This window comes from Magnolia sinica, chromosome 13 (genome assembly GCF_029962835.1).
Source record: "Magnolia sinica isolate HGM2019 chromosome 13, MsV1, whole genome shotgun sequence".
NCBI classification, from domain to species: Eukaryota; Viridiplantae; Streptophyta; class Magnoliopsida; order Magnoliales; family Magnoliaceae; genus Magnolia; species Magnolia sinica.
The window spans coordinates 38,084,507-38,097,466 of NC_080585.1; the positions used below are offsets into that span (position 1 = coordinate 38,084,507).

Sequence of the window (12,960 nt, forward strand, 5' to 3'; positions counted from 1 at the left end):
TCACATGGGTACCGCCTCATACGAGCCACCCGCGTCACACGGGTGGGGCCCGCTTCACACGAGCCACCTACCCCAAGTGTGCCCCTGCATCACACATGCAACCTCACTCGAGCCCGGTGTGAAAATGCCCCCGCATTAATCACCCCCGGTGAGGAGTCTCGAATAAGAGACTTCTCGCTCTAATACCAATTTAATGCAGTACAATTAACCAAGCTCGAAATGTTAGAGTATGGCGAATCAATCCTTTTGTCTCATAGCCCGGGCCCCACATCTCATGGGTTAGGACCTCGGCTGAACCCCTCCTCGTGGGCCCCAAATCACATTGATACCGCCTCACATGAACAACCCACCTCATACGGGCCGCCCACCCCGAGTGTGCCCCTGCATCCCACAGGCAACCCCACTTGAGCCCGGTGTGAAAATGCCCTCGCAATACGTAGCCTTCTTCTCTCTCTCTCTCATCGCCCTTTTACCTTTAATTTCTTCTAAGTTCTTCATCTCCTCCCTTACCGCCTGAGGGACACTCGGACACCCTGAAACTTGACCCATTTGATGGGCTAAGTGTTGTTTTTAATTGGGTTATGCCCCCATTCACACTCCTACAAAACTTGCACATTATTTGTTGTCTACTCCCAACTATCCTTACACCATACTTCCACCCTACATCCTCATTCTCATTTCCAGTTCCAACTATCTCAACAAATACAATTATACAACAATGGCCACTCTAGTACTTTACAGTCTGCACAAGCCACAAACAAACACCACAAACAATAAAAAAATGTATCATCAATTTCCATCATTAAGACATCACCATATTAAAAGAAATAGCAAAAAAATAATAATTAAAAACTAGACATAATATTTGAAAAATGGTGACCAAACTACTCAGATATGATAAAAAACAACTCAAAAAACCCAAAACAATAAACTTAGCCACCCCCCTCCCCGAAAGCAATGCATTTGAATTTTTTTTTTTTTTTTTTTTTTTTAATTTCCATAAATCTCGAAATTCTAAAAAAAAAAAAAAAAAACTACATTTTTTATCAGATATGATGTAGATCCGTTAAAAAATGCATGGCCTCTCCAGATCTGTGATTAGAAACATCATATTAAAAAAAAATAAATTGAAATTTATATATTTTTCAATAGATTTAATATATATATATATTCTGATCAAATCTACATAGATCTGATCGAAAATGGCTGGAGAGTACAGATTTGAGATCAGATAAAAAAAATGATTTTTGAAAAATATAAAAAAGTCAGGCGTAAATGCCCAAAAAAGCTCAAATCAATCTTCAAAATTGATGTTTTTTGGTAGATCTAGGTGTCTAATAACCAGAACAATGGATTAGAAGAAGGATTGACAACAAAAAATGGAGTTTTTTAAAAACCTATTTTTCAATCTTTTTCAAAACCGGCCCCAAAATGTTTCGATCCTTCAAATTGGATGAAATTGGATGTTTTGATCCTCCAAGATGCTGTTAATGGCGCCGAAAATCACTTAGGAATGATTTAATCGAGGTATTGCAGAGATTGGAGCAGAAATGAGGGAGAGAGATCGACAAGGGGAAAGAAATGGCCGGTTTGGGCTTTTTATATGCGTATCGGGGTTGACCGATACGTGGGTAGGATATCAGACCTGATACGCCTGTATCACGCGTGCAGGATATCGGACCTGATGTGCCCGTATCGGCCGATATAGACCGATACGACCCCGACATGGTCGGCTGATATGGATACGATACACCCGTATCAGTCGATATGTTATCAATATTTCCATCTATGCTCCATACTACTCGTCGTAGGTCCTTATATAGGCTTTCGAGACGTACATACAAGGAAAAACATAATGTCATTGACAACCAATGACTTATTATAAATATGGAAAATATAATAAAGAGATAAGAATGCATTAAAAACATGTCTACTGGATTATTCTTAGCTAGCTGATTGATTTTGCTAGCTAACTACTTAAATAGGCTAGCTATCTAAATAAGAGGCTTGGGCCTCCTTATTGACGGGCCAACTATTGGGTTGGAAATGATGGGCCTGGCCCATGGATCGTGGCCCAGATCAGCCTGCATCAATAACATCAAATGGTCCAATTTCGACAAACAAGTGTCCATGAATCAGAGGTTATGGTTGGTCAAGAACCATGGCTTAGCGGTTCCATAATTGAGTCCTGTGTATTGGGTGTCATATGTCATCTGGATATCGACTATCCGATGATTGTTTAGTCCATGTTGCACATTTTGCAAGAAAAAGAAAAGTGATGTTATAGTTGGATTGCAAATGGGGCCTGTCCGCAGGGCAGGTCCCACCAGACGAACGACCTTGATCACAGAAAGGTGGGCCCATATTTATGTTAGCTCGCTTTGTGAAGAATGACATTTTATTTGGTCCCCAACCAGCTGTGTCATGGCCTGTGCCAGCATCCTGTATGAACATGGCCCACCATTAGGTGATCCAGACCTTTTGTTAACTTCTCTTGATGTGCTGCACAGTGGATGGGTCATGAATTAAGTTTCTCCTCCATCAGTCAGTGACGCTTACCTGATTTGTGGCCTTTTCTGTTCCCGTTGGGGGTGTATCAGCTGCTAATTTTTATTTTTAACCAGCGACAAAGATGGTCAAAATTCGGTTGTGTAGGATTATTCAGTGAAGGCACTTTTCCAGCATCATGTGGTGCTCACCAAGGAATGGTTGGGTCACTGACAAGTGGGTCCCACCTTTTTGAAATGCCGATTACTAAAACATCATTGTTTCACGCTGAGCATTCTATATTTCCTCTTGAAATCATCTGATGATTACTTGATGTAAAGAGGGCAGGGCAGATTGCTTAGACTTTGATTGGTTTGATGATGCAACATTTTTTTTTTTTTTTGAGTGTATGGTTCTTGGTTTCTTTTTATTCCGGGTTTTGTTGCAGTTGATTTTTTCTTCTCCTTTGTTTGTATTTTCAGTTTTTGAATTTTTTTATCAGCTGGTGACCAATTTATTAGCTTCTCTATCTCCGGAGTACAGGCAGTTTTTATTGCTTTCTTTTTTGTTACTTATTTGTTTCCTGTACAGGCTGGTCTCACACCTTTCTGCTATATGAAAATTTGAACCATTCATCTTGATACATCATATATCTAAAAATTGCTTTAAAAATAATAATCTTGCTGATATGTCCAGTGGGTTACTGGGTTTCTTTCCTGGTGAATGTGGACTATTGGGTAAAGCATCCATTTGCAGGGAATGTGGATTAGCTGCGGCCCCAGATCCAACCAGGTGGATGAGACTCTGACTGTGGGGCCCACATTGATGTATGTATAGTATATCCACCTCGTCCATCCATTTTGCGAGCCCTGGTCCCATAAATGAAATGGACGCAAATCTCAGGTGGACCACAGAGTAGGGATTGGATTCTCATCATTAAAAACTTCTTGGGGGTGATAAAAGTTTTGGATCAAGCTGATATTTATGTTTTGCCTTCATCCAGGTCTGTGTGACCTTATCAACAGGTTGGATGGCAAATAAGCATTACAGTAGACCCTAGGAAGTTTTTAGTGATGGCCGTTCAAGGACCACTGTTTCCTGTGGTGTGGTTCACCTGAGATTAAATTTGTATCTGCTTCATTTTTGGGATCATGTCTTAAAATAAGCTGGCAAAATGGATGGATGGCATGGATATACAATGCATACATCGAGGTGGGCCCCACGGGCTTGGTTGCACCCACCTAGCTGGATCTGGGGTTGCAGGTAATCCGCGTCCATTTGCAGGATGCCATTTGGACAATTAAGTTCATTCTTTGAATAAACTTTTTGTGGTACTAGTAATGACCGGCACGATGCACAGTGAATGTAGCAGGGTGAACTATCCGTCGAGTCCATTCATGTGTTGGGCCCTAATAAGGATGGTTTATGTTTCAAAATCAAAGTCAAACTTATCAGATAATCCTATCTTTCATTTTCCTTTGACTTGGGGTTGCAGGTAATCTGCGTCCATTTGCAGGATGCCATTTGGACAATTAAGTTCATTCTTTGAATAAACTTTTTGTGGTACTAGTAATGACCGGCATGATGCACAGTGAATGTAGCAGGGTGAACTATCCGTCGAGTCCTTTCATGTATTGGGCCCTAATAAGGATGGTTTATGTTTCAAAATCAAAGTCAAACTTATCAGATACCTATCTTTCATTTTCCTTTGACCACTAAATGTTAAGTTTACGCTATTGATTTAATGCCACCAATCAGGCGGATAGGAATGGCTAAAATGTATTAGTTTTCATACATATGCCATTCAATTAATGGGGGGCCTTGCAAAATTAAAGGATCAGATATCTGAAAGGTTGTATGATCCTCTACTACATGGGCAGACCATTTTGTACTGCCCGTACTGTTCTGGGCCAAACCATTTTGTTCAGCCAAGCATACAACAGATTGTTTTTGTAACCTTCTATAACCATGGCAATGGAGAAGGTGTTACCATCATCCTTTGTTAGAATGGTTATAATGATCATTCCCCCTCCCTTTTTCACTTGTTTTAATAACATGTTTGCCGCAGAAATTTGTTATGACTATTAACACATTAATTGACATTTGACAATAGTGTCCTTTTTTAATAGGTAAAGTCTTGTACCCAAGACCTCAATGTTGAAACATTCTCTGCCTACCATTGAAAATCTGTTGTGACTTGCAAGTACATCTTCGTCTTTATTAATCATCACACCTTCATTTTCGTTGTCGTCATCATCATTGTCATAGCTTTGAAGCAGCTGTCTGGACTCTGGGGTTGGCGTCTCTTGGTTGCTGGTTAAAAATTCAACTATCAGCTGCTACCGGGCATCGACCCTCCTTTACCCTGTTTGGGGGACTGGTTGGTGCATTGTTACTAGGAGGAGTTGGATAGATTTCTATTTAATACAAAAGTATATTAAAAAAAGGTAAAAAAGGAAAATATATTCGTAAAGTTTTGGAACTGTGATAATGATTGTTATCCTATTATTTAGTACTACTATAGCACATACTAGCCATTATAATGGCAGCTGTTATGGTAGGGTTGCAATGTTACCATGGTTTTAAATATTGGATCCAACATGGCTGCATGATTGTATCAGCTCTGTATTACCCCCTCCCGATGTGCGATACTGGGGGCAGATACAGGCTCATATCAGCCCATATTGGTTTCTGGTGGGACATAACGGGAGTTGGTACTAAAATATGTTGAGTCCTGTTCATTCTCTTATCTGGTTGTGGTTAATTTAGAGCTCTTGTTTTTCATGTTTAAATACAAAAAAGAAAGAAAGATTGTTGTGTTTGTCATTGTTTCCTCATCCCTTTTCTCAAACTTGTGTTTATGTTGAAACACAAATGATGGCATGAAATTTATCCCTTCCTGAAAATTACAGTTCTTGTTTATCATTTTTCTTATTGTTCTTCCTTGCCTTTTTTCTTTGCACCACTACACCTGCTAGAAAAGTTTGTTTCTGGTCTCTTCGCTCAAGTGCAACATCATTCTCAGATTTCAAACTATTTTTTGTAGGTACGACAATTTGAGGATGGACTGAAAGGGTCATGGTCAACAGGAGTTGTCATCAGATGTGAAAGATTAGTCCGCCATGTTGAATATACTGATCTTCTCAGCGAAAATGGCTCTTCAAAACTCATAGAATTAATTTCTGTTTCACCTGTTGTTGAAGGCATGGTCACTGTTTGTAGGACCCCAAAAACTTTCCGAGGCCACATAAGACCTTTGCCTCCTCATTCTAACATCCAGCAATCCAGACTTAGTTATGGACTTTGTGTTGATGCTTTTGTCAATGATGCATGGTGGGAAGGAGTTGTTTTCGATCATGAAGAAGGTGCCGGGGAAAGGTTGGTTTTTTTCCCCGACGAAGGTGATCAACTAAGGATCAACGTTGATCACTTGCGTCTTTCCCAAGATTGGGATGAGGTTTTGGGAGGTTGGAGACATCGTGGTGACTGGTTGTTTCTTGGGTTTATTAAGAAAATAGAGCAGGAGGGATCATTACCTGTTTCAGTCAGGCAAATTTGGTACGATATGAGGGCCAATGTTTGTCTCAGAAGCAGAAGTTTGGAGTGGACTTGCAGAGAGACATGTGTGTGGGAAAAGTTGGTGCTGGAAGCTGTTCAGGAGAATGTGCATGCTGCTGCTGGGCAACCTTTTCCTGCGTCAGATTTTGTGGCCAAAAAGAAATTGGCTGCGTGCAAGACTAGAAGGAAGACTGGTGAATCACTAATTTTGGTTAGTGGGGCAGATTTGGGAGTCCAAATGGATGAGTACAGTCCACCGATGTTAGTTGGATCTAATGTGGCCGAAGAAGATTTGGCTGTCCGGAAGAGTAAACGGAGGAAAATAAGCAAATCACGAAATTCCATAAGTGAGGCAGATTCGGAATTCCAAATAGAGGAGTGTCCACAGATCTTAGATGAATGTATTGATCAAGACAAGCAAATATGCCAACCTGTTTTGGCTCTCCCTTCTGAACTGAATGCTGTTGCTCTTGAACCTGCTTTGGATATTGGATCAGAGGATTCTATTGATCTTCACAAGGAGGATGATCAGGAGAACCTGTCTGGACCTAGAGGGTCTGATCTCGTGGCTGATGACTTCATATCTGAAGAGGATTTGACTACTCGTGTGAGTGAAAGAAGGAAAACCTGTATGGTGCAATCTTCAGCAAGCAGGTCAGTTTTGAGAGACCAAATTGAAGATTATGGTGTACAGCATACATTGGACCGGTCTGAAGAATGTGTTGGTCAAGAGAACCATTTACGCCAGCATGGTTTGGCATTTCCTTCTGTACCAAATACTGCTGCACTTGAACCCTCTCAGAATATTAGATTGGAGGGTTTGATTGATGTTCACAATCCTAGCGCCAATGCTTGTGGCTCTCATTTTCACAGGGATTTTTCTACACGTAGCCAAGGTATTTCACCTTTACCTTCGGATCTAGACCCCCAAACTCCCAAACCTAAAGCACCATCAGATTCTATTTCTCCATATGGTGATAATCATTGTGTCCAGCCGCATTTGGTACCAGGTGACAGTGCAAGATTGGAAGCCAAAATGCAACCTTTGGCCACCAGTTGGGTGTTAGGCAATGGTCCAACTGATATTAACTGTCAGCATAATGTTTCACCCAGGGGGAGTCGCTATTATTCTTTTTCTGAAGCCTGTACAGCATGGAAAGACGATGGGATTGTTCATGATATGTTGAATGGTAATGAGGGTAAAAATATTGGAATGCGTGTTGACCAAGATGCTGAGTTGAACAGTGATCTTGCTCCTTTGGAAAAGGAGGCTTATGAAGCATCAGGAGGAAATGGATCTTGGCAATCTGTGGGTAAGGAGTTACTTTCTAGGGCTGAATACTTTCCTAATGCAATAGCAGAATATTGTGCACTTACATCTTTAAAAGAGAAAGAGAAAAAAAAGAAAGAAAAAAGAAGGTTCGCTGGCTCAAAGAATCTACGCAGTACATCTTTAAAAGCAAGGCTGCATCTTTTGTTTCTTGGTTGGAAGTTGGAATTTAAACCAGACAAAAAATGTGTTAGGAAGCGTTATATTTCACCTGGAGGAAAAGCCTACCCATCCCTTCATACGGCCTGTATATATTTGAAGGAACAAGAAGTGAAGGTTTGGCATCGCGGAAATGATCATGGAAGTGTAGAGGATCACCCAGGCTGTAAAGTTGATGGACCGCCAGTGGCAACATTTCATCCTGAGCCTGACTTTCTTCCACAAGACCCTCTTGGGTATTCTAGGGTGGTGAAGAAAATTATGCTCCGAGAAGAGCACTCTAGCTGTTCTCCCGAGTTATTCAGGGATAATCAAGACTTGAGGAATGATGGATTGCACAAGGACACAGGGAGATCCTCCACTGGAATGGCAACTTCTGATGGCCGATCAGATTCAGATGTTCGACAGATCCAGTTGCCTGAAATCCAACAGCAGGGTGCAGAAGGTAGCCCTTCTCATTTGGGTGAAAAAAAGAAGGTCCATGACGGTTCTGAGCAGAAGGATACCGCAGTTTTCAGACCAGAATACTGCCCTCAAGCCGTAATAGACTACTACAAATGTGGAAAAGATGGGAAATATAAACGAAATACCTCATGCAGAGAGATTAAACAAGTTAGGTCAAAAGCAAGGATGCACCTTTCGGCTGAAGGCTGGAAGCTTTGGTATGTGAGAAAAGGAAAAAAGCTTGATTTACGTTACGGTCTACCCAATGGTGGTGGCTTTAATTCTCTATGGGCAGCCTGCAAGGCATGGACAGAAAATTTAGGGATTGATAAGAGTTCCGGTATTAGTTCAAGAGGAGACGAGCTTGTCAGCAAGAAATTTGACAGTCCGATCAGTGAGAAATGCAAGAATTGTGTGAACAGTGTGACTCCTCGCCTTGAGATTCAGAGAAATGCACAGCTGTTACATGGGCGGTCTTGCAATGGTACTAGTTGGTCTTTTGGTTCGTTACTGTCAAGTGAACTTGGATCTGGTGAGGTAAGACTCACTGGTGTTAGAAAATGCCGGAAAAGGAGAAACTACAGTTCATTTGCTGTTGCCTCTCAACTACTACCTCATGAAAGAAATGCTCATTTGTTGTCATGGTCACCTATAGTTGAAAATGTCAAACCAGATGGATTGTCTTCTTTGTGTGATGAAACAGTAAAACATTCAAGAGACAGCTCTTCTGGTTCTCGGAAGCGAAAGAAACAAAAGTCATCTGGTGCTAGAATTACACGAGGCGATAAATCAGACAGCAGATACCTTACACATGTGCTGCGATCAAGCAAAAGAGCTCCACGGGCCGTAGTACCATGTTCCAGCCAGCACATGGTTCGAAGTGTTCTGTCTTGGCTGATAGATAATGATGTAGTATTACCGAGGCAGAAGGTATGTTATATGCAAGGAAAGGATCGCCATGTTGTGGCTGAAGGGCGGATCACTCGTGAAGGAATCAAATGCAAGTGCTGCAAAAAGGTGTACAGTCTGACTGGTTTTGAGGTTCATGCTGGCAGCAGTAATCACCGGCCATCTGCCCATATTTTCTTGCAAGATGGCAGGTCCCTGTTGCAGTGTCAAATGCAAGTGGTACGTGATGGGAAGCTTAAGGGCTTGAGATCAGATCCAGATGCACGAATGAAGAGAGATCGTTCTCGCTGGAGAAGTGACAATATTTGTTCTATCTGTCGCTATGGTGGTAAATTAGTATTATGTGATCACTGCCCGGCCTCATTTCATTTAAGCTGCATTGATTTAAAGGTGTGTTGTTTGTTTTCCTTCTGATGTTCTCTTCTGATACATAGTTCCATTACAGTGAAATATTTCAGGAATTCTTTTTTGAGAAAACTTCAGTTGTGTCCCTTCTTTATATGATTTTTCATTCTCCCAACCCACCCACCCACACACAAAAATATATTATAACTTTATACCATTGTTACGTAAATTGCCAACCCCCAATGGTTTCCATTCGACATTACGTGATGCAGGACATGAAATTTAAGTATGAGATGCAAGAATTCAGGCTTAGATCATACCAATTCAGAAACAGTTACACAAATTCCACATCCCTTCCCACATGACAATCCAAATCATTTAATTAAAAAAGGGAATCTATGCGGGTTCAGGCTGACATAGGCTAAGACTGGACCAATAAAAATTATAAACCAAACGATGTTAAAGGGAAATAGAAATCAACTACACATGCATAAAAATTAATCCTTAATCCAAGGGATTCTCCAATTTCAATTCAAGGAACCCTATGGTGAAAAAAATGGGCAAATAAATTAGGGCTAATGCAAACTAGGGCTAGGGTTTAGGAAATATGAATGAAAAGAGGAAAACCATAGGAAGACCTGACTCGGAGAAAGCTCCTGCGTGCAGATGGTGACCTGGGGCTGACACATGTGCGTGGGTGGGCTGGCCACATGTGTGATGGAAGCCCGCGTCCCCAAAGTGACACCTAAGCCTTGGTCAGCCAGGGGAGACTTCCAATCCCTTCAAGTTTGACGACGATCAGACGTAAGGTCGAGGTGTAGTGCTCCGCCGAAGTTTCAGCCCTCCTATAGGTCCAGATTTTGGAAACTAGCTGTAAGGGGATGAATAACTGCAAAAGTTGGGAAATTCAAAGCAATAATGATGATAGAAGATGAGAGATATAGATGGAAGAGGGTAGGGGCGGATGGAGATAGATGTGACTTTGTACTACGGTAGTTAGCCCTTCGAAGAAGGGAGGGCTTCACACCCACTTTTGAATTCTTCCACAACTCACGAAAAGAACAAAAAAATAAAGCAGGGATTTTTATTAAACTTGAATGAATGAAAAGAACTACAAGGGGTGCCTATTTATAGGGAAAACCCTATACCCTAAAAACTCGCACCATGTGCGCAACCTATTACTTGGCGATGAAGTAAAGTAAAATAAAAACCAAACAAAGAAATTTAAAGCGTTCACGATGTTCTAAATAATAACAATAAGCAAAACCTAAAATATGAAATTAATCCGACGAGTGGGCCATGATCATGAGATCCTATGATGGGCTTTTCTTGACTATTGAACCCACCCTTTTGAACCAAAACTTCGTCTTCTAGATAGGAGGCCCTCCCTGGACGTCGTCATCGAGCCAGATCGATGATGGGCCCCTCCTTCTGCGTACGTACGTGCGTAGGGGGGGTGGTGTGCGTGCGTGTGTGCGCATGATGTCCCCATCATTACGTGTTCTAGGTTATGGGTAATTAGTGATCTGCTTTCATTTTACCAATCGAAATTACCGGTTCTTGATCTTCAAGCGCCAAACTTAAATCCACCGGACAAACTACCGTGGTACATGTGTGGGATCGATGGTCATCAGATGCCAGTCAGGTAGTTGGGACATCAGTTTTGGTGTAATATTTTGTTTAACTGTTCATTTTGTGGTTGTCAATTAGATGGTTAGGATCGTGATAAATGTGACTTCTTTGATATCCTCCATCCACATCTTCTAGATCACGAGCCCCATCGTGGATTGATGATGGTCCTAGCATCACTCGGATTGGATGGTATTAAACCATCTAATCCTGCTTATTTAATTTTTCTAGCCTAACATTTTACATTTAACCCTCCTTTTAGCAGCCACAATTGGATGGTTGAGGACAAGGTTCGTGCATCGAGGGAACTACCATGAGTTGAGGGAGGGAGATTTCCCTCACCTTTAAGTACAATAACGCCTTTTACACCTTTATCTGAAGGGATTAAGTACAGCAATAAGAAGGTTAAAAAAAAGGTCCATGAGAAGTCCATGCCTTGGAGAAAAAAAAAAACCCACCAGAGCCAGTACACTACTACACTGTAGTACAATGTGGTAAAGGTCGTGTACCATTTCCTGTATGTCTCTTTCATAGAAATGGTAGAGTTTGAAACCTCATGTTTGTCCTCAATGAGGTATTCATAGACGTGGACGGTAAAGACAAAAATCTGGTCTTGCTCCTCTGGTGGAAGATTCTCCACCTAATCCCTCTTCCAAGGCATTGCCCTAGTGACAGGTGCTTCCCATGTGCCAAAGTATGGAGAAACCCCATCACTCCAAGAGTCCAAGCGTTTAGTTGGCTATTTGTGGCCAATGAAGTCTTAACACTTTACAATCTTAAGAAATGCTGGATAGCCCTTCCTAGCATTTGCTTCCTTTGTTGAAGTGAGGAATCAGTGGATCATACATTTCTGTACTGATCCCTAGCAAATTTTGTCAGTGGAATAGCATGCACATTTCCCTGTATCCAAACTATAATTGCATGAATATTGCACTGAAGCAGCCACAAATTCGGTTGTGGGAGCAGGGAAGCGTCTATTTAAAAAATTTTCATGCATAAACAGATAGGAAATGGTAGTGGGAGTGTGACTTTGAAGTGTGAGCGGAACCTAGTTACAACGATTGTGCAACAAAGATCCAAACAAGCCCTTAATAGGAATCTTAAATTTGGCTGTTTTGCATGCATATTTGGGTCTGATTCAGCTGAGTAGATCAAACTAAAGTTGAATTACATTCTGGATCAACCTTTAATCCATCAAATCAATATTTCGTGTATCAGCCTAATTGATTAAACCTTGAAATCCCTTAATGGGTTAATGAGTTTTGAAATGATGCAAGCTAACTTTTTCACACATATATTAGTTTGTAAGTCAGATGCACTCGTGTTCATGATTATCCCTTTTAATTCTGGTGTGTTTATGAACATGGTATTGTTTTTGCATGCTGTTTATTTCACCAGATGCATTTATCCCTACATATTATGGTTGAAGTGGTGTGACTGGGGAAAGGTTATGAAATAATTGCATGCTTGGATTGATTCTCATTATTGCGCTATATAGTTGTTTTACTTACAAAAGCCTGCTGGAAGCATGCATATGAATTGGTTTCAAGCATGAAAACTTAGCAAGATCTTTGTTGGATTATTGATACTCTGTTATTGCTCTAAACCGGTCTTGTTAAGAAATTTATATTCTCTATAACAAAAATTCTCTCTGGTAACATGCAAATATACTTTTGGTGCTTATGTAGGATGTGCCTGAAGGAAAATGGTCCTGCCCAACTTGTCGATGTGGCATATGTGGCAAGAGTGATTTCAATGGTGACAGTGAACAGTTCACAGCGAAAACAATTCTGTATTGTGATCAGTGCGAGCGTGAATGTGGGTTTACACTTTTGACTCTATGGGCCTGTTTGGATAGTGGGAAAAGAAATGAAAAGAAAGTTTTAATGATTGTCTAATTATGATTTCCCAAGATTTCCATGAGCACTATTGAATGGCTTGTCATGGATTCCATTTTTTAGTGTCTTATTTGGATAGCAGGTGGAATATCTCATATAACTCTCACAATGATCACCTTGTATCTTGTGCATGAGAGTTTGACTATGGTTTTTGGGTAATGATTGCTTTTTGAAATTTAATATTTCTTTTGCTATCCAAGT

General features: G+C 40.9%; 1 protein-coding gene across 4 annotated transcripts in view; it reads left to right on the top strand.

Moving 5' to 3' along the window:
* LOC131223614 (uncharacterized) overlaps window positions 1–12,960 on the top strand; it is a 57,694-nt gene that overhangs the window by 10,806 nt on the left and 33,928 nt on the right. For all 4 annotated transcript variants that reach the window (XR_009160583.1, XM_058219061.1, XM_058219062.1 and 1 more), the window contains exons 2-3: window positions 5,534–9,277; window positions 12,550–12,679. Coding sequence is in view for 3 of the 4 variants with exons in the window: in XM_058219061.1 (XP_058075044.1) it covers window positions 5,534–9,277; window positions 12,550–12,679 (3,874 nt within the window). In the remaining variant the exon portion in view is untranslated. The remainder of the gene's footprint in view (window positions 1–5,533; window positions 9,278–12,549; window positions 12,680–12,960) is intronic.